Below are 19,857 nucleotides of genomic sequence, written 5' to 3' on the forward strand. Positions count from 1 at the left end.
ATTTACATGAGGTGTCCCCATCACAGTGCCCATTTACATGAGGTGTCCCCATCACAGCGCCCATTTACATGAGGTGTCCCCATCACAGCGCCCATTTACATGAGGTGTCCCCATCACAGCGCCCCTTTACATCAGGCATTCCCGTCAGAGTGCCTCCTTACATCAGATGTCCACATCAGAGTCCCCCTTAACATAAAATGTCCCCATCAGTGTCCCCCTTAACATAAAATGTGCCCATCAGCGTGTCCCTTAACATAAAATAAGGGTCATGTTGATGGGCACATTTTATATTAAGGGACACTCTGATCGGTATTAACGTGGCCCTTAACATAAATTTTGCCCATCAGAGTGCCCCTTACCATAAAATTTGACCATCAGCGTGCCCCTTACCATAAAATTTGACCATCAGCGTGCCCCTTAACATAAAATAAGGGTCACACTGATGGGCACCTTTTATTTTAAGGGGCACTCTGATGGGCACATTTTATGTTAAGGGGCACTCTGATGGGCACAACAAAATGTGTCCATCAGTGTGCCCCTTAACAAAATATGCCCATTACTGTGCAGATTAAAAATATACTCATCAGCGTGCCCCTTAAAATTAAATGTGCCCATCTGAGTGCCCCTTAACATTAACAACATATGCCCAGCAGTGTGCACAATAAAAATATGCGCTTTAGTGATCACTAAAGGCCCACATACCTTGAATGCAGGAGGGCACTGAAATACCGAAGGGGGTGGAAGCTGCGAGATGAGGAGCCAGGAGCCGGGAACCACGAGCAGCAGGGGGCGGAGCGCACGTAACGTCACACCCCTACTCGCAAGGAGAGCCAGGAGTGGACTCGGGAGTCCAAGGAGCTGCCCGTGAATCTTCTGTTAACTCCGGACCTGCGGCGAGGAGCAGGGGGCAGGTGCACGCACGCATCGTCACTGGTTGCTGGGGCAACCCCAGCGGTCCCAGCAAACCAACGCTTGCTGTCATTTAGAATTATACTGCCGGTCCGGGCAGAAGTGGCACTCGGGCCAGACTCGGACCGCAGGCCGCCATTTAGTGATGGCTGCTCTAATGGGTGGACCCTTATCATCCTCTGTATAGTGCATGACATTGTCTCTCCGTTACCGCTAACATTGAATAAATTCTTCATATCTGCTCATATCGTCGGATTCTGACATTTCTCACCCCCTTACTTTGCCCCTCATTTGGAGTCACATTCATCAATGTAGTTTACTGAAGTTGGGTGTCTCTTTGCGCAAGAACTACTGCCATTTACTGGTCATCATTGCTAGCCATTGGTGTGATTACGTGTATGTTTGAAAAGTCTGGGCTGTTTTTAATTCTTTCTTGAAAACGTGGTCACAATTGTTTCTTATTGTTTGTATGGTGAAGGTTCTCTATATGGTTTTTGGCTTTACGTGCCTTGTTTCTATCAATACATTTTTTGTACCTATGCCGCAGGGTTTCTCATTGGAGCCCCTTTGGTAACCTCTGTATCACTTACCTAGGTTACAACTTCTTTTGATTTTTGACCCTTTTGGCTTCAGAAATCCCACCTAATATTAGGCTGAGACAGTGGAGTACTATCTATTTACTTAATTATTTCAGTGTCGAGTATCCCCTATCTTCACATATATGTTTACAGTGTATACAGTGCAGGACTGCTGGTCCTACATTGTATGGGATGACATCAGGTCACTGAGACTGGTGGTGACAAAAAGGTTTGGAAGGTTGGGATGTCTCTACCAAAAAGGTTGGGATGTCTCTACCAGCTTTGCACATCTAGGAGAGTGAATTTTCCCCTTTCGTCTTTCAGGACGGCCACAATGAGAGACATAGGCTCCTCCCCTTCCTCTGGAAACACTGCGCCAGCCCATAAATTCTTACTTCCCCTGCCGGACTTCAGTTGTTGGTGTTTCCCCTGGAGGGGAGACACTGTGCTTGGAACCAGGCCGGTCAGTCAGGGGACTAAGGCCGCTTTTGAACCTGGAGAGAAGCAGGGGCTTCTAGGGTACTAATAGGTGCGGTACTTATCCACCATCTGGAGCCACCCCATCCTCGTCGAGCGTGGCAGCAGGCTGAGGTGGTCCCCTATCGCGTCCACAGGGCCGCAGCATGGTAGCATCCTGGCTCTTCCTGTTGTTTAAACAGGCCGCGTTTTTTTGGAACCAGCGAGCTGGACGGCAGGTGACGTCATTTCCGGCGGAGGGCAGATGCTTTCCCTTTGACCCGTGACTTCCGGTTCCGGGTCGCGGCGCTGATAGGGGACCAGGCACAGGCTGGAGAGAGCCGAGAACGCGCACAGGCAGCGTAGGACTCCATAGCAGCAACCACCTGCAGTCATGTCGGAAGCAGACGCTCAAACGACACCCAGTGACACTACCTCCAGCCTTCCTAAGGTAAGAGTGCCCTGGGGAGGGTTCCTCTCTATCTAGGAATGCCCCTCCATACATGGTTCCTGTCTATGGGGGGGGGTCAATCCCCCTTGGTGGTCAGGGGGGGAGGCTCTGATCCCTGCAGGATAGAGGGTCAGTGCACTCCTGTGGGTTGTATCTGTTTGCCCATTTTTTTCTGATTGTTTTCTGCCTTTTTTGTACATGTTTTGCAGAAAGCTACTGACAGTCAAAGTGATCCCATACCTCCAGAAGGAAGTGTGCCTCCTGTAGGGATGTTCTAGGGAGTCATGGGCAAAAGTCCTATGCAGGGACTGTATAGACACCCTAGTTAGAGAGAGGGATTCAGAGCGGGAGTCAGGACTAGCTGCTTCCGTAAAGGAACTCTCATCCACCTTGTCATCCTTTAAGAGTCTCTTTGAAAGATTTAAACTCCCTTCTAATCCCGTCTCTCAGGATACAACCCCCTCCGCTGGTTCAGGGCTCTGCACCTGCCAAACCTGCCACTGCACAGAGGGCAGAGGAGGCTTCAGGTCCTTCCGGCGTTGAACAGGCACGTCCAGATAGTGCCAACTCTGATTCTCAGGACTCGGAGGAGGGCCAGGATGGGGAATCCGGCAAGCCCTCCAGATATAGGTTGTCCCTGGATGAGGTAGAGGACCTTTTGGGGGCAATTTTATACGACCCTCAGTTTCCAGACCGACAAAAAGACCTTATCGTTCCATGACCAAATGTATCAGGGTCTGGGGGAGCATGAGAAAAGAGTCTTTACAGTACATGAAGTATTGGTTAACACAGTTAAAAGGGAATGGGAGGATCCCGAGAGGAAACGCTTCTTTTCCAGGTCCCTTTTTAAAAGAAGGTTTCCCTTTTCAGAGGACCCGGCGTCTATTTAGAATAAAACCCCCAAATTAGACGCAGCCTTCTCCCAGGTCTCCAGAAACAGACTTGGCGTTCAAGGACATGGGGGCTTTAGCTGATGTGATGGACAAGAGGATAGACTCCCTTCTTAAAAAGACATGGGACTCTACCATGGGTAACTTAAAGCCAGAGATGGCGGTTACAGTTGTGGCCCGCAACTTAGAGCACTGGCTCAGCAAGATCCAGGAGCACATTGAGGCAAGTACGGCTAAGGATACTATCTTATCCTCCTTTCCCACAATCCTGTGAGGTATCGCTTATATAGCTGACGGCTCAGCGAAATCTATCCGCATGTCGGCCAGGTCAGCGGCCTTGGCTAACTCTGCCAGAAGAGCCCTCTGGCTCAAAACTTGGCCAGGTGACAGCGCCTCTAAATCCAAGTTATGCGGGATACCCCTGACTGGTGACCTACTCTTTGGTCCAGGTCTAGAAACCGTTCTAGACCGCACGGTGGATAAGAAAAGGTCCTTTCCTCTCAAACAAAAGGCCCCCGGTACAGTCAAAGACAGAGGGGGGCACCCAAGCCTGAGGGGCAGAAGAAGGCTTGGACCCCGAAAAGCAGGGGCACAGGAGGAGCCCAGCAAAAAACAATGACTCTCCAGTCAGGGTGGGAGGAAGACTGAGGACCTTCCTCCCACAATGGGAGCCAATTTCTCCCAACCAGTTCATCCTGGGGCTCATAAGAAGGGGGTATCGCTTAGAGTTTGCAAGTCCCCTCCCCCCCAGAGATACCTGATTACACACTCTGCAGAGAAAAGTCTGAAGCCCTGATTGGGGCACTAAGGGATCTGGAAGACCAGAGCGTGGTCTGCAGAGTTCCAGAGGCAGAAGAGGGGAGGGGATTCTATTCGCACATTTTTGTTGTGAAGAAGCCTTCTGGAAAATTCAGACTAATTCTGAATTTGAAACCCCTTAACAGGTCTATTACCTACAAACGGTTCCGCATGGAGTCGATATTCACAGTCAGGGCCCTTCTCCCCCACAACTGCTTCATGGTATCTCTGGACCTCAGGGACGCGTACCTACACGTCCCGATCACAGAAAACTCTCAGAGTTTCCTGCGGCTAGCGGTAGACCTAGATGGAACAATTGTACACCTGCAGTTCCAGGCTCTGCCATTCGGGCTATCCACACCCCCCAGCATCTTTACCAAGGTCTTTGCAGAACCCGTGGCATTTCTGCCTCCCAGGGAGTGTCCATCATAGCGTACCTGGACGACCTGCTCCTGTTCGCGGCATCCCCAGAACAGCTTTCCAAAGATCTAGAGATGACGATGAAAATCCTAACGGACCTGGGGTGGCTACTGAACTTGGAGTAATCCAGTCTCATCCCCTCACAGCGTATCGCATACCTGGGATTCTGGTTGGACTCAACACTCTTAAGATTGTTTCTCCCAACAGAGAAGGTCTTAAAGTTGGACTGAGCGGTGGCCCTCCTACAATGCAACCAGCAGGTCCCAATAAGATCTCTAATGTCAACACTAGGTCTGCTGACATCCACCCTCCCAGCAGTCCAATGGGCAAGACTACACTTTCGTCCCCTGCAGGCCTTCGTCCTAAGGGTTTGGGATCGCAGTCTAGAGCAGTGGTACTTAACCTGGGTTCGATCGAACCCCAGGGGTTCGGTGAGTGAGTCTCGGGGGTTGGGCGGAGGTCACACAGGGCCTCCGGTACAAGGCAGGGGCGGACGGGTACCCTGGGCGATACCATTTCGTATAGGAGGGGGGGCGCAGGTGAAGCTCTGCCACGGCACTGTACAAATTGTGTGCCGAGTGCACTCCTGCATCCGGGACCGTCACCTCCCGGCTCCCTTTCCTGTCTGCTGCAGCCTGTTTACTCCCCCTATGAAGGAGTCTCTTGGTCCCTTCCAGCGGCGTGACGTCACTCCACTCACGGCCGGAAGGGGGGGACTCGGAGCGCTGCGCAGAGAGCTGTGTGTCGGCGCTGCCTGTGACAAGCTAGAGAGGCAAGGACTAGTCTCGAGGAGCCTGCCTGACTAGTGGAATTTGAACCTAGCAGACAGTGTGCTAAAAAAGACTACTGAACTTGTTTAAAAGTAAGTAGAACCTGTTAAGAGCATATAATTAAATGGCTGGATTGGGGGGAGGGGAGGAGGCTGACTGAGGTGAGGTGACCAGCACTTTATTAATATAAAATGGCAGATAAAAAAAAAATTGTGTTATTTTAAATGAGCCTTCTCTGACTAGCAAAATATATATATATATATATATATATATATATATATATATATATATATATATATATATATATATATATATATATATATATATATATATATATATATATATATATATATATATATATATATATATATATATATATATATAAATATATATAAATTGCAGCCTCACTATGCCATCACATGCAGCCTCTGTGCCATCAATTGTCGCCACTGTGCCCATCGCTCGCAGCCACTGCGCCCATCACACGCAGCCACTGTGCCCATCACACGAGAAATCATATTTTATTTTTCCAATTAAGAAGGGTTCGGTGAATGCGCATATGAAACTGGTGGGGTTCAGTACCTCCAACAAGGTTAAGAACCACTGGTCTAGAGGCTCTAGACACATTGGTTTAGATACCAGATCAGGTAAAAAGATCCCTCTGGTGGTGGAGGAAGGTTACAAACCTGTCGCAGGGTCGGCTGTGGCTTATCCCGGTGTCTCGGGTAGTAACCACAGACGCAAGTGGCAAGGGCTGGGGGGCTCACCTGGGGTCCCTTCCAGTTCAGGGCACCTGGGGGTTCGAAGATCTAAAGAGATCATCCATCCAATTGGAAGAAGCTGAGGGCAGTGGGGCTAGCCCTCAGATTTTTCCAAGAGGAACTCCGGGGACACCACACAATTCCTCGGCCGTAGCCTATCTAAACAAGCTGGGCGGCAGGAGGAGCGGATTTCTGTCGGCCCTAGCAACCGACATCCTGAACTGGGCCGAGATCAACACTCTCTCGCTCTCAGCAGTCTTTCTGAGAGGTGAGAAGAATGTGTTGGCAGACTTTCTCTGTCTGAAGCAACTGAGAGAGAGCGAGTGGGTCCTCAATCAGGAGGTCTTCAGTCTCTTGGTCAAGAGATGGGGACCTCCGGAGGTGGACCTCTTTGCGTCAAAAGAAAATACAAAGGCCCGCTCTTTTTTTCTCTCTAAACAGAGGAGAGGGAGCACTGGGGGTGGATGCACTGTCCCAGAGCTGGCAGTTCAGAATGTGTTATGCATTCCCACCACCGGTATTATTGCCCACAGTGCTGAGGAAGTTTAAGTTGGAAAGCACTTCCCTAATCCTAGTGGCACCACATTGGCCCAAGAGGGCATAGTTCTCAGTGCTCAAGCAGCTGGCTGTAGAACCTCCCCTTCTCGTACTGCCCAAGAGGATCTCCTCTCCCAGGGCCCAGTTCTCTTCCCTCAGGTGCACAAGTGGAGACTAGCGGCCTGGCTACTGAGGAGGGCATCCTAAGATCCAAGGGATTTTTAGCGAGGTTAATTACCACCCTCCTTAATAGCACGAAGAATGAGACTCGCCAGATCTACCAGAAGGTTTGGCTTTGCTTTAATAAGTGGTGCATAGGTCGCTCCTGTTCGGTGCAGAACCCCATTCTGGAATTTCTCCAGTGTGGCACGGATAGGGGTCTTCCTGTAAGTACCCTCAAAGGACAGATCTCAGAACTTGGTGCATACTTAGAAAAACCGTTGGCCTCTAACCCCTGGGTAGTCAAGTTTTTCAGGGCTCTCTAGGCAGAGACCAGCTCAGGGCCCACCATTCCCTAGCTGGGACCTGTCCTTAGTTTTGCAGACCCTCACGGGTCCCCCCTTTGATCCTTTAGACAAGTGTTCTCTAAAGGAACTGACCTTTAAGGCAGTATTTTTGGTTGCAGTGACTACTGCTAGGAGGGTCAGCGAGATAGAGGCTTTATCTGTTAGACCCCCCTTTTGTGTTGTTTTTCCTGATCGGGTCATTTTTATGACCGATCCAGCATTTTTACCCAAGGTTACTTCGAGATTTCACAGAAGTCAGGAAGTAGTTCTACCTTCCTTTTGTCCCAACCCCTCAGGTGAAGGGGAGTTGAGGTTTCATACCTTGGATGTCAGGAGATGCATCTTGCACTACCTAGAGCTGACAAAGGCATTTAGACTTGTTATTTGTTTTGTTTTTCTGGGGCCAGAAAGCGTTACAAAGCGTCTCGACACACTATTGCCAGGTGGCTCAGAGCAACCATCAGACAGGCTTATACCCTAGCTGGTAAGGAGATCCCTACAGGGATAAAGGCACACTCTACCAGAGCTTTGGCAGTTTCTCAGGCAGAAAAGGCTGGAGCTACGCCAGAACAGATATGCAGGGCAGCGACATGGTCCAACTACTCCACTTTCGTGAAACACTACAGAGTGGACCTGGTGTCTGCAGGTGAGCAAGCCTTTGGACGAAAGGTTTTGCAAGCTGTAGTCCCACCCTAGTTGGTAAGTGCTCGCTTATCCTCTCATTGTGGCTGTCCTGAAAGGGGAAAATTAGAGTTACTTACCGGTAACGTCTTTTCCAGTAGTCTTTCAGGACAGCCCTAGTTACCATCCCTGTGTTTTGGGGGGTCTTGCTTAAGACCAGAACGCAGCATGGTAATGAGTTTTGATGGTATGTTACTAATGTGTTCTTGTGTCTCCCCAGCTGGCCGGAGGTGATCTTGTAAAAACTGAAGTCCGGCAGGGGAAGTAAGAATTTATGGGCTGGCGCAGTGTTTCCAGAGGAAGGGGAGGAGCCTATGTCTCTCATTGTGGCTGTCCTGAAAGGCTACTGGAAAAGACGTTACCGGTAAGTAACTTTAATTTTCCCCATTCTTCTTTGCAAAATAGCTCAAGCTCTGTCAGATTGGATGGAGAACGTCTGTGAACAGCAATTTTCAAGTCTTGCCACAGATTCTCAATTATATTTATGTCTGGACTATGACTGGGCCATTTTAACACATGAATATGCTTTGATTTAAACCATACTGTTGTAGTTGGGAAAAGGGAAGAGAAAAAGGTTCAGGGGACTGCTCGCACAGGAATAAGGTAGGTTTATCACCTTTTAATAATCATCTCCTAGGCAAAGCAAGAGGGACTCACTGTAAGGTTAAATACTTTTCATGCCTGAGTTCAGCTTTAAATATACTGTACCGTATTTTCCGGCGTATAAGACGACCCGGCGTATAAGACGACCCCCTAATTTTCCAGGAAAAATTTTGATTTTGGGATATACTCACTGTATAAGACTACCCCCTTCTTACTGTCTTTCTGGAAGCTGAGGGGTAGCCAGAACCGCTGACAGAAACAGGCTTTTTCAAATCTCACTGTGCCATTACATTACATTACTCACTGTGCCATTACATTACATGCCCAGACTGTGCCATTACATTACTCACTGTGCCATTACATTACATGCCCAGACTGTGCCATTACATTACTCACTGTGCCATTACATTACATGCCCAGACTGTGCCATTACATTACATGCCCCCACATTGCCATTGTGCCATTACATGCCCCCACATTGCCATTGTGCCATTACATGCCCCCACATTGCCATTGTGCCATTACATGCCCCCACATTGCCATTGTGCCATTACATTCCCCCACATTGCCATTGTGCCATTACATGCCCCCACATTGCCATCACTTGCCCCCACTGTGCCTGAACTTGTTGCCCCCCCCAGTGCATTAACACTCACTTTTTTCCCCAGCGCTGACAGTCCCCCATGCTGCGATCGCGATCGTGAAGGATTTCAAAGCCGCGCCTTCACTGCAGAGTGTTCTGTGATAGGATGAACAAAAATCTTCCCAGCAGCGCCTCTGTTATGTTTCCCGCCTATCACGGACGTCTTCTCATCTCGTCCGAGGATGAGAAGGCATCTGTGATAGGAGGAACAAAGAACAGAGGCGCTGCTGGGAAGATTTGTGTTCCTCCTATCACAGAACACTCTGCAGTGAAGGCGCGGCTTTGAAATCCTTCACGATCGCGATCGCAGCATGGGACACTGTCAGCGCTGGGAAAAAAGTGAGTACTGAGACTGTACCCGGCGTATAAGACGACCCCCGACTTTGGATGCATTTTTTTGCATCCAGAAAGTCGTCTTATACGCCGGAAAATACGGTATTTGTAAGGTTGGTCATACTAATGTATTGCATTTTGTCTTCTAGATGCAACATCACATGACTTCATCACATTCAGTTCTGTATCTATAAATCAAGGGAAGTACCACAATGCAGAGGCGACAACGAGGAGCAAATGCTGGGCTTCTATTGTTGTTTGCCCAGATATATCAGTTTGGGTTTAATAACATCCCTCCTGTGACTTTAGCCCTGCTGGGACTTAATATTTATCTTTTCTTAAACCCTATAAAATCTCTGCTTTATGTTTGTATCAGCGTACATAATGGCTACTATCACAGAGACTGGGAACGTTTTCTTTTCTCACCTTTCCACCATGCTGATGACTGGCATCTATATTTTAATATGGTGTCACTCTTATGGAAGGGAACGAAGCTGGAGCAGAGGCTGGGGAGTGTGTCATTTGCTGTAATAATTGCAGCCTTCTCACAACTGATTGGCGTGGTTTATGTTCTGATTCAGTTTCTCCTGGCTGAATGTCTGCATGATCCAACTTATAATATGCAGTGTGCTGTGGGATTCTCTGGTATGTATTCTATCTATCTATCTATCTATCTATCTATCTATCTATCTATCTATCTATCTATCTATCTATCTATCTATCTATCTATCTATCTATCTATCTATCTATCGTCAAGACTAATGAATGTTTTAAAAAAATCTGCTTTAAATCTAAAATATAGCATATGATTATTTTGTATATTTTATATGCACCACAAGACAGAGCTCTTTTTCAAATGTTTTTGGGGCTTTCCTTAGCACAGTAGAAGGTAGCTTGTTTTTTTCAAAAGCTCAATAGCTCAAGCTTAATTGTTTACATATAACTGAATTTGTCAAAGCAGTAACTTCACTTCCTCCTGTTTCTGTTTTTCTTATTACTCTCTGTGACAGAATGACTTAAAGTAAATGGGGGAAATTTTCAAAAACTAACCTTGAATTTCATGACCAGTGATGTTACAACTTCTATCTAGAGAATAGTAATACAAATTACATGGACTTACTCTTTGGTGGTCTGGGGTATAACCCTCTCTTTCCCTGCTTGACATTGATGGAAATTCAGTAATGCAAGCATGAACAAGCAACTAAGGGACTGTGAGGAACACTGGTGACACAATTGTTTCCTCTTTAGCAACTGTAATTTTTCTGACTTTGTCATAAACCTGTACGTGCCGGTTTACACAGGGGCAACACGACTTCCAGCGCGACTTTGCGAGACGACTTCAGCGTGACTTGGAGCGACTTACAGCGCAACATCAAGTTGCCTCCAGGACAGGCAACTTTGCCAGTGGCCAATCAAACAATAATCGGCTCTGTGGGAGGGAGGGGTTTTCCTGAAAAAACTATTTTCTCTTCCTGTAAAGTTGCTTCAGTTAAGACAGTGGTCCGACTTTGGAGGCAACTTCCATTGAAATCAATGGGTACAAGTTGCCTAGAAGTTGCCTTGAAGTAGTACAGGAACCTTTTCTGAAGTCGGAGCGACTTCAGTAGTTAGTGTACATTAAGAAGTGATGTGCGACTTGGGGCGACACAAGTCGGATCCCAAGTCGCTGTAGTGTGAACCGGCACTAACTCAGTCATTTTATTCCCTGCTTACCTGTGTGCTGGAAGTAATTATCTCTTTTTTTATGTTTTATATCTAGGGGTACTTTTTGCTTTAAAAGTTCTGAATACTCATTATCACCCTGGAGGCTCAACCAGCTTATTTGGTTTGCAGGTTCCTAACAAGTATGCTTGCTGGGCTGAGTTAGTAGCAATTCATTTACTATCTCCAGGGTAAGTATCCTAATGTTATATCATCTTTTATTTGTGGTGTTATATCATTTAGCATCTTACCTATAGAGTCACATTTTAATCATTAACTGCTTTTTTTGCTGTTTGGCACTTTAACTGGCGATTGCTCGGTCATGCAACCCTGAACCTAAACGAAATTGAAATAATTTTTTTCACACAATTATATATATATATATATATATATACCATATTTATCAGCCTATTGCGTGCCCCGGCGTATAGCGCGCACTCCCGAACTTGAGGAAAAATTCCTGGAAAAAAAAAACTTAGTTTGGATGCCCCTCGTCGGTGTCTTGCCCATCATCCATCGCGTCCTGCCCGTCGTCCATCGGCGGCCTCGTCGGGTCCGGCATCCTTCTCCGACCATCGTGGTGTCCTCCCTGCTCGATCCCCGCTTCCTGCGCTGAGTTTGAACCACTGCGCCGGCATATACCGAGCGCAGTACACTTGGGTATAGTGAGGCAGGCTCGGCTCCTCTTGCGTAAAGGACGTACATGACGCACAGGACGTGACCGCGAGAGGAGCCAAGCCTGCCCGACTATACCCGAGTGTACTGCGCTCGGTATATTTCCTGGCGCAGTGGTTCAAACACAGCGCGGGAAGCGGGTTTATATATTAGGGCTGTTACTGTTTAAAATGTTCGTGTTCGATTAAACGTTTTATTTTTTTTAAATCGATTAATCGACTAAAAAACTGGAAAAATGGATAGCAGGATACAAAAAAACACACAAAGGCAGCACTCAATGGGGAATAGAATTACAACTTTTATAGTCTTCAAGTAGTAAATATTTCACTGGAGATACAATCGATGTAGCTACATAAACTGTAAAAATGGTTCGAGTAATACCAAACTGTAGCAAAAGCAGTCATAAAAACAAGTAGCTAAGTATGATACTGGTATAAAAATGTGTATAACGATACCACTGCTGAATCCAGATGAGGAGGGGTTAACATCAGTCCATCGGCATGTAGATGTCCCATGAAGGGAACTATCACAATCCCCAGTGGATGGCTGTAGAATAGAGGGAAATTTAACAGCCCTTGCGTGTGGCAGATAGTAAGGTCCCGTCAGCATGCAGATATGTAGGCACAGCAAAGGAGCCCTTCAAATGGACACGGCAAGCCCCGCCAGTGTCCGTGACCTCACCGGATTTCCGACGGAACTCCCTGAAGACCCGGAAGCCGGCAGAGAGGTGAGTACCGATCAAAAAAATTAACGATTAATCGAGAAATTAATGGTTAATTTTCACAGAATATATATATATATATATATATATATATATATATATATATATATATATATATATATATATATATATATATATATATATATATATATATATATAATAATCTCATGACCAAACATGAAAAAAATACACATTTTTTTTACCTTCTGCTATAAAACATATGCGATTAAAAAAAATTCTAGAAATTACGTTTCTTACTAAATTTTGGCTAATATTTATTCTGTTACATGTTTTTGAGAAAAGAAAATCCCAATAAGTGTATATTGATTAGTTTGTGTAAAAGTTATAGGGCCAGATTCTCAGTCAGCGGCGTATCTTTGCCTGGGCGTAACGTATCCGATTTACGTTACGCCTCCGCAACTTAGACGGGCAAGTGCTGTATTCTCAAAGCACTAGCTCCGTAAGTTGCGGCGGCGTAGCATAAATCGGCCGGCGTAAGCCCGCCTAATTCAAATTTGGATCAGGGGGGGGGCGTGTTTTATGTAAACCTACTGTGACCCAACGTGATTGACGTTTTTGCAGAACGGCGCATGCGCCGTCCGTGGAATTTCACAGTGTGCATTGCTCCAAAGTACGCCGCAAGGACGTCATTGGTTTCGACGTGAACGTAAATGCCCCAGCCCCATTCACGGACGACTTATGCAAACAACGTAACTTTTTCAAATTTCGACGCGGGAACGACGGCTATACTTAACATTGGTACGCCACACTTATGCCTCATATAGCAGGGGCAACTATACGCCGGGAAAAGCCTAACGTAAACGTCGTAACTTTACTGCATCGGCCGCGCGTACGTTCGGGAATTCGCGTATCTACCTAATTTGCATACTCGACGCGGAATTCGACGGAAGCGCCACCTAGCTGTCAAAAAAAAAAATGCAGTTAAGATCCGACGGCGTAAGAGACTTACCCCTGTTGGATCTAATGGATATCTATGTGTAACTGATTCTAAGAATCAGGTGCATAGATACGACGGGTCGGATTAGGACTTACGACGGCGTACATGGCGCTGCGCCGTCCTAAGTCCTTTCAGAATCTGGCTAATGGTGCCTACAAACTATGGTGATTTTGTACTTTTTTTTTTTTTCTACTGGCAAAGAAATGATCAGTCTATAATTTTAATGGTAGATTTATTTTAACAGTGAGAGACAGAATACCAAACAAAAAATATCCAGAAAAACACATTTAAAAAAAGTTATAAATTAATTTAGCATTTTATTGAGTGAAATAATTTTGACCTCTTTTCAAAACATGACTTGGTGGCAAAACCCGTGTTGGCAATCACAGAGGTCAGACATTTCTTGTAGTTGGCCACTAGGTTCGCTAGGCCAGTTCCAGGACCTTTAATGTGCTTGTTTTTCAGACACTTTTTTTGTTGCCATGGCCATGTCTTTTGGGTCATTGTCATGCTGCCCTGGCTGAGGGAAGGAGGTTCTCACCCAAGATTTGACAGTACATGGCCCCGTCCATAATCCATTTGATGTGGTGACATTATCCTGTCGCCTTAGCAGAAAAAAAAAAAACACAAAACGTAATGGCCTGGATTCAAGAAGCAATTGCGCCTGTGTAACCATAGTTACACAGCGCAATTGCTTACTTGCCCCGGCGTAACGAATGCTCCTGATTCAGGAACCTCGTTACGCCGACTGCAGCCTAAGATATGCGCGGCATAAGGCTCTTATGCCCTCATATCTTAGGCTGCATTCTTGCGATGGCCGCTAGGTGGCGTTCCCGTTGTGCTCAGCGTATAGTATGCAAATTGTATACTAACGCCGATTCACAACGTTACACGAGCCCTGCGTACGCAGTTTACGTCGTTTCCGTACGGCGTTTTTCACGCAGGGGCAGCCAATGTTACGTATACCTGTCGTTCCCGCGTCGCGAAATTTCAAATTTACATAGTTTGCGTAAGTGATTAATGAATGGCGCTGGACGCCATTCACGTTCACTTTGAAGCAAATGACGTCCTCATTTGCCGCAATGCACGTCGGGGAAAGTTTCCCGACGGAGCATGCGCTCTACGATCGGCGCAGCAACGTGCCTAATTTAAATGATTCCCGCCCCCTACGGGATTATTTAAATTGCGCGTGCTTATGCCGGGCATTTTGCCGGCGCGCCCACGCATTTTACGGAGCTACTGCTCCGTGAATCAAGGGCAGCGCAGTAAATTTGCGGGGGCGCAGAGGACAAAAACGTTGTCCTGCGCCTCCGTAAAAAAAAGCGCAATTGTACCTGAATCTAGCCCAATGTTTCCACCTTCATGTTTGAGGGTGGGGATAGTGGTCTTGGGGGGGGGGGGGGGGTCATAGGCAGCATTCCTCTTCCTCCAAACACTGCTAGTTGAGTTGATGTAATTAGGGTAATACTAATGTCGGTATTTGTGCCAATACCGAGCATATGCACGAGTACTTGTACTCGTGGAAATGCTCCGATGCCTAATCTGATACCTTGGCAGTCAGGGAATGATCGGTGTGGTGATGGGGGCCGTTACAAGCACCGATCTCCCTGTATAGATTTCATAGAATTCAATAAAGCAGGTGACAGCCTCCTCCTCCCTCTTTTATTAAAATGTATATTGGGAGATGAGTGCTCGTGACTCCCCCACCGCTGCACTGATCACCCCCAACTGTGACCCTGTGTCCTTCTCTGTGCTCCTAAGGCCCCCCCGCCATGTCCTCCTCCGCTCCCCCTCTGTCTCCTCCTTCGCTCTCTATGCTCCCCCCTCTGTGTCCCCCTCCTCCGCTCCCCCCTCTGTGTCCCCCTCCCCCGCTCCCCCTCTGTGTCCCCCTCCTCCGCTCCCCCTCTGTGTCCCCCTCCTCCGCTCCCCTTCTGTGTCCCCCTCCTCCGCTCCCCTTCTGTGTCCCCCTCCTCCGCTCCCCTTCTGTGTCCCCCTCCTCCTCTCCCCTTCTGTGTCCCCCCTCCTCCGCTCTCCCTCTGTGTCCCCCTCTGTGTTCCCCTCTTCTGCTCCCCCTCTGTGTCCTCCTCCTCTGCTCCCCCTCTGTGTCCTCCTCCTCTACTCCCCCTCTGTGTCCTCCTCCTCTACTCCCCCTCTGTGTCCTCCTCCTCTGCTCCCCCTCTGTGTCCTCCTCCTCTGCTCCCCCTCTGTGTCCTCCTCCTCTGCTCCCCCTCTGTGTCCTCCTCCGCTCTCTATGCTCCCCATCTGTGTCCCCCTCCTCCTCTCCCCTTCTGTGTCCCCCTCCTCCTCTCCCCTTCTGTGTCCCCCTCCTCCTCTCCCCTTCTGTGTCCCCCTCCTCCTCTCCCCTTCTATGTCCCCCTCCTCCTCTCCCCTTCTGTGTCCCCCTCCTCCTCTGCTCCCCCTCTGTGTCCCCCTCCTCCTCTGCTCCCCCTCTGTGTCCTCTGCTCTCTATGCTCCCCCTCTCCCTCTCTGTGTCCCCCTCCTCCTCTGCTCCCCCTCTGTGTCCTCCTCTGCTCTCTATGCTCCCCCTCTGTGTCCCCCTCCTCCTCTCCCCCTCTGTGTCCTCCTCCTCTGCTCCCCCTCTGTGTCCTCCTCCTCTGCTCCCCCTCTGTGTCCTCCTCCTCTGCTCCCCCTCTGTGTCCTCCTCCTCTGCTCCCCCTCTGTGTCCTCCTCCTCTGCTCCCCCTCTGTGTCCTCCTCCGCTCTCTATGCTCCCCATCTGTGTCCCCCTCCTCCTCTCCCCTTCTGTGTCCCCCTCCTCCTCTCCCCTTCTATGTCCCCCTCCTCCTCTCCCCTTCTGTGTCCCCCTCCTCCTCTGCTCCCCCTCTGTGTCCCCCTCCTCCTCTGCTCCCCCTCTGTGTCCTCTGCTCTCTATGCTCCCCCTCTGTGTTCCCCTCCTCCTCTCCCTCTCTGTGTCCCCCTCCTCCTCTGCTCCCCCTCTGTGTCCTCCTCTGCTCTCTATGCTCCCCCTCTGTGTCCCCCTCCTCCTCTCCCCCTCTGTGTCCCCCTCCTCCTCTCCCCCTCTGTGTCCCCCTCCTCCTCTCCCCCTCTGTGTCCTCATCTGCTCTCTATGCTCCCCCTCTGTGTTCCCCTCCGCCTCTCCCTCTCTGTGTCCCCCTCCTCCTCTGCTCCCCCTCTGTGTCCTCCTCTGCTCTCTATGCTCCCCCTCTGTGTCCCCCTCCTCCTCTCCCCCTCTGTGTCCCCCTCCTCCTCTCCCCCTCTGTGTCCTCCTCCGCTCTCTATGCTCCCCCTCTGTGTCCCCCTCCTCCTCTGCTCCCCCTCTGTGTCCTCCTCTGCTCTCTATGCTCCCCCTCTGTGTCCCCCTCCTCCTCTCCCCCTCTGTGTCCCCCTCCTCCTCTCCCCCTCTGTGTCCCCCTCCTCCTGTGTCCCCTCTGTGTCCCCCTTCTCCGCTCCCCCTCTGTGTCCCCCTTCTCCGCTCCCCCTCTGTGTCCCCCTCCTCAGCTCTCTATGCTCCCCCTCTGTGTCCTCCTCTGCTCCACCTCTGTGTCCTCCTCCGCTCTCTATGCTCCCCCTCTGTGTCCCCCTCCTCTGCTCCCCCTCTGTGTCCTCCTCCACTCCCCCCCTACATATTTTATGAGAGTCATTTTACCGGTCAAAGGATTTGCATTTCTGTCCATCTAGTTCTGAGGTTTACACGGCTCTAACCCTCAGGCCCCGTACACACGTCCGAGGAACTCGACGTGCCAAACACATCGTTTTGCTCGTCGAGTTCTGTGTGAAGCCGCCGAGGATCTCGGCGAGCCAACTTTTCTCATTGAACAACGAGGAAATAGAGAACATGTTCTCTATTTGGCCCGACGAGTTCCTCGTCGGCTTCCTCGGTGAAAAGTGTACACACGACCGAGTTTCTCGGCAGAATCCAGCTCCGATCGAGTTTCTGGCTGAATTCTGCCGAGAAACTCGGTCGTGTGTACGGGGCCTCAGAGTAGTCCTGCTTGACAGGGAATGGGACCAGTTTCTCTGTTGCATATTCACTTTCGGATCTCCTTTCCACCCCCACCCTTTCACTAGACAGTAGAAGGAGAAACGGCACACTGAAGAGCTCATATCGTTGTCACTCTGCTCTCTCTGCCTATCAGCATGCTCTTTGAACTGTAGCATAACTGATTGGTTCCTCGTGCTATTTCTCCCTCCCCATTTCTGAGTTCTGCTGTACATTAGGTTGCAAGGGGCTGATACCAAGTCAAATTGAGCTACTAATTGCTCATGTTTAAATACATAAAGTAAATGATGTATTAATTATTTATTAGATCTGCATGAATTTGTGCCTTTTTAATATTTGTCTAATTTTCAGCATTAAAAGCAAAAAACTTTGGGGATGGTCTATCTAGTGTAGCACTAAAATGTAGCTGCCCCATACTGCTTTACTGGATCTTATAACAAAAACATATGAGCCTATAATGTAAAGAGAGTGATATTCTTTAGCAGTTCTTGTTTGTTTTTCACAAATGCCTCCTGCTCTGCTGATCAAAGCAGAGGGAGTTCTTTTTGTAGCTTGTGTTACAGTAGTAGCATCTTCTGTAAGGTTCTCTAGACCATGTTTGTAATTGCACAGACTGTTAGGTGTGGGAAATGTGTTACTTTATCTTACCTAAGGCTATTCATTTGTAAGAGCCCCGCTGATGAAAGAAACTTGACATCTACACAAAACAAATTGGAGATGGTAAGATAAATGTTTTGAACATGCATATTAAACCGAACTCCAGGCAAACTGCTAAATATATAGTTGAATTACATATATGTGAAGTGTTTTACCTGACATGACATTTGTAATTATGTTCAGCCAATGAGCACAGCCAGGAAGATCACACCACTATATTCAGTTTCAGCTTTATGTCAACTACCCACTCATTGGACAGTGTTTAAAGCTGAACTCTAGAAATGCAAACACTTTGTAAAATGTGTCCGATTACTATGGGTTAAGTCTAATGAGATTTAATATACAATTTACATTTGTATTGCGTGCTGTAAGTACAATGATCCCTACAACTATCCCTATACTTCTGGGGCTCCAATGCTAGACTTTCTGGTCTCTGCTGCAGCAGTTGCTTCACCTTCTGTGAATGGACAGCAGAGGCGAGGGGTGGGTAGAGCAGCTTATGTGTGAAAAAACAGAGGGCCAGATTCTCTAAGATTGTGCGGCGGCGTAGCGGAAGCCATTTACACTACGCCGCCGCAACTTACTGGAGCAAGTGCCGTATTCCTCAAGCACTTGCTCCGTAGTTTGCGGCGGTGTAGTGTAAAAGGCCCGGCGTATCCCCGCGTAATTCAAAGGGGGCGGCTTGTATTTAAATTAAGCGCGCCCCCATGCCGATCGAACTGCGCATGCGCCGGGCTTAAAATAGCCCAGTGCGCATGCTCCAGTTCTCGACGGAAAACGTCAATGATGCCGACGTGTGCGTCATTGACATAAAGTCGTATTCAAGAACGACTTAGGAAAACGACGTACCCGACGGGAAAAGACGACGCGGACCCGACGCCATACTTAACATGGCATACGGTGGACTGGCGTAAGGTTACCCCTCATATAGCAGGGGTAACCTTACGCTTACGCAAACGACGTAAGCGATGGCTACGCGACGCAAATTCGTTCGGGAATCGGCGTATTGGGCTCATTTGCATAAACAAATGAGACCTGAACGTAAACGCCACCTAGCGTCCGGCGGCGAATTACATTTAAGTTTCGACAGTGTAAGTGACTTACACCTGTCGGATCTACGGCGTATCTATGCGAAAATGATTCTAAGAATCAGACGCATAGATACCCGGGCTAAGAAACAGAGATACGACGGTGTTTCCTGAGAAACACCGTCATAACTCTTCTGAGAATCTGTCCCAGAGTCTCTCCTCTCAGTACACTGGGAGTAAAGTTATAGTTGTACTCCTGGAGCTCAATAAACTCTCAGTTGTGTATATAAGAAATAAGGCCACAAGGTGGCATGCATCACGTTGGACTTAGCCTTGGGTCACATTTGTGGATACGTGTGTAGGGCAGCCCATTAATTTCAATTGCTAGCCCTACCTGCAACAAATGCAGGAGAGACCACCCGCACCTTTTGTAAAATCGCACCACACCGAATAGGTTTGCCAATGCGTGGGGTCGCCATTGGGAATTAAAGCGTTGTTCCACCCTCCATCCAAAAATAAAGTCAGCAGCTACAAATACTGTAGCTCAGGGATATGCAATTAGCGGACCTCCAGCTGTTGCAAAACTACAAGTCCCATCATGCCTCTGACTAGGTGTCATGCTTGTGGCTGTCAGAGTCTTGCTATGCCTCATGGGAATCGTAGTTCTGCAACAGCTGGAGGTCCGCTAATTGCATATCCCCGCTGTAGCTGTTGACTTTTAATTTTAGGACACCTACCTGTCCTGGAATCCAGCGATGTCGGCACCCCAGCTGATGCTTCCATTGGCTGTCGGGTGCTGC

General features: G+C 48.4%; 1 protein-coding gene across 2 annotated transcripts in view; it reads left to right on the forward strand.

The window, feature by feature from the left end:
* RHBDD1 (rhomboid domain containing 1) overlaps positions 1-19,857 on the forward strand; it is a 123,605-nt gene that overhangs the window by 26,115 nt on the left and 77,633 nt on the right. For both annotated transcript variants that reach the window (XM_040349142.1, XM_040349141.1), the window contains exons 3-4: positions 9,486-9,981; positions 11,096-11,228. In XM_040349142.1, the coding sequence (XP_040205076.1) occupies positions 9,549-9,981; positions 11,096-11,228 (566 nt within the window). In that variant the 5' untranslated portion in view covers positions 9,486-9,548. The remainder of the gene's footprint in view (positions 1-9,485; positions 9,982-11,095; positions 11,229-19,857) is intronic.

This window comes from Rana temporaria, chromosome 4 (genome assembly GCF_905171775.1).
Source record: "Rana temporaria chromosome 4, aRanTem1.1, whole genome shotgun sequence".
Taxonomy (NCBI): Eukaryota; Metazoa; Chordata; class Amphibia; order Anura; family Ranidae; genus Rana; species Rana temporaria.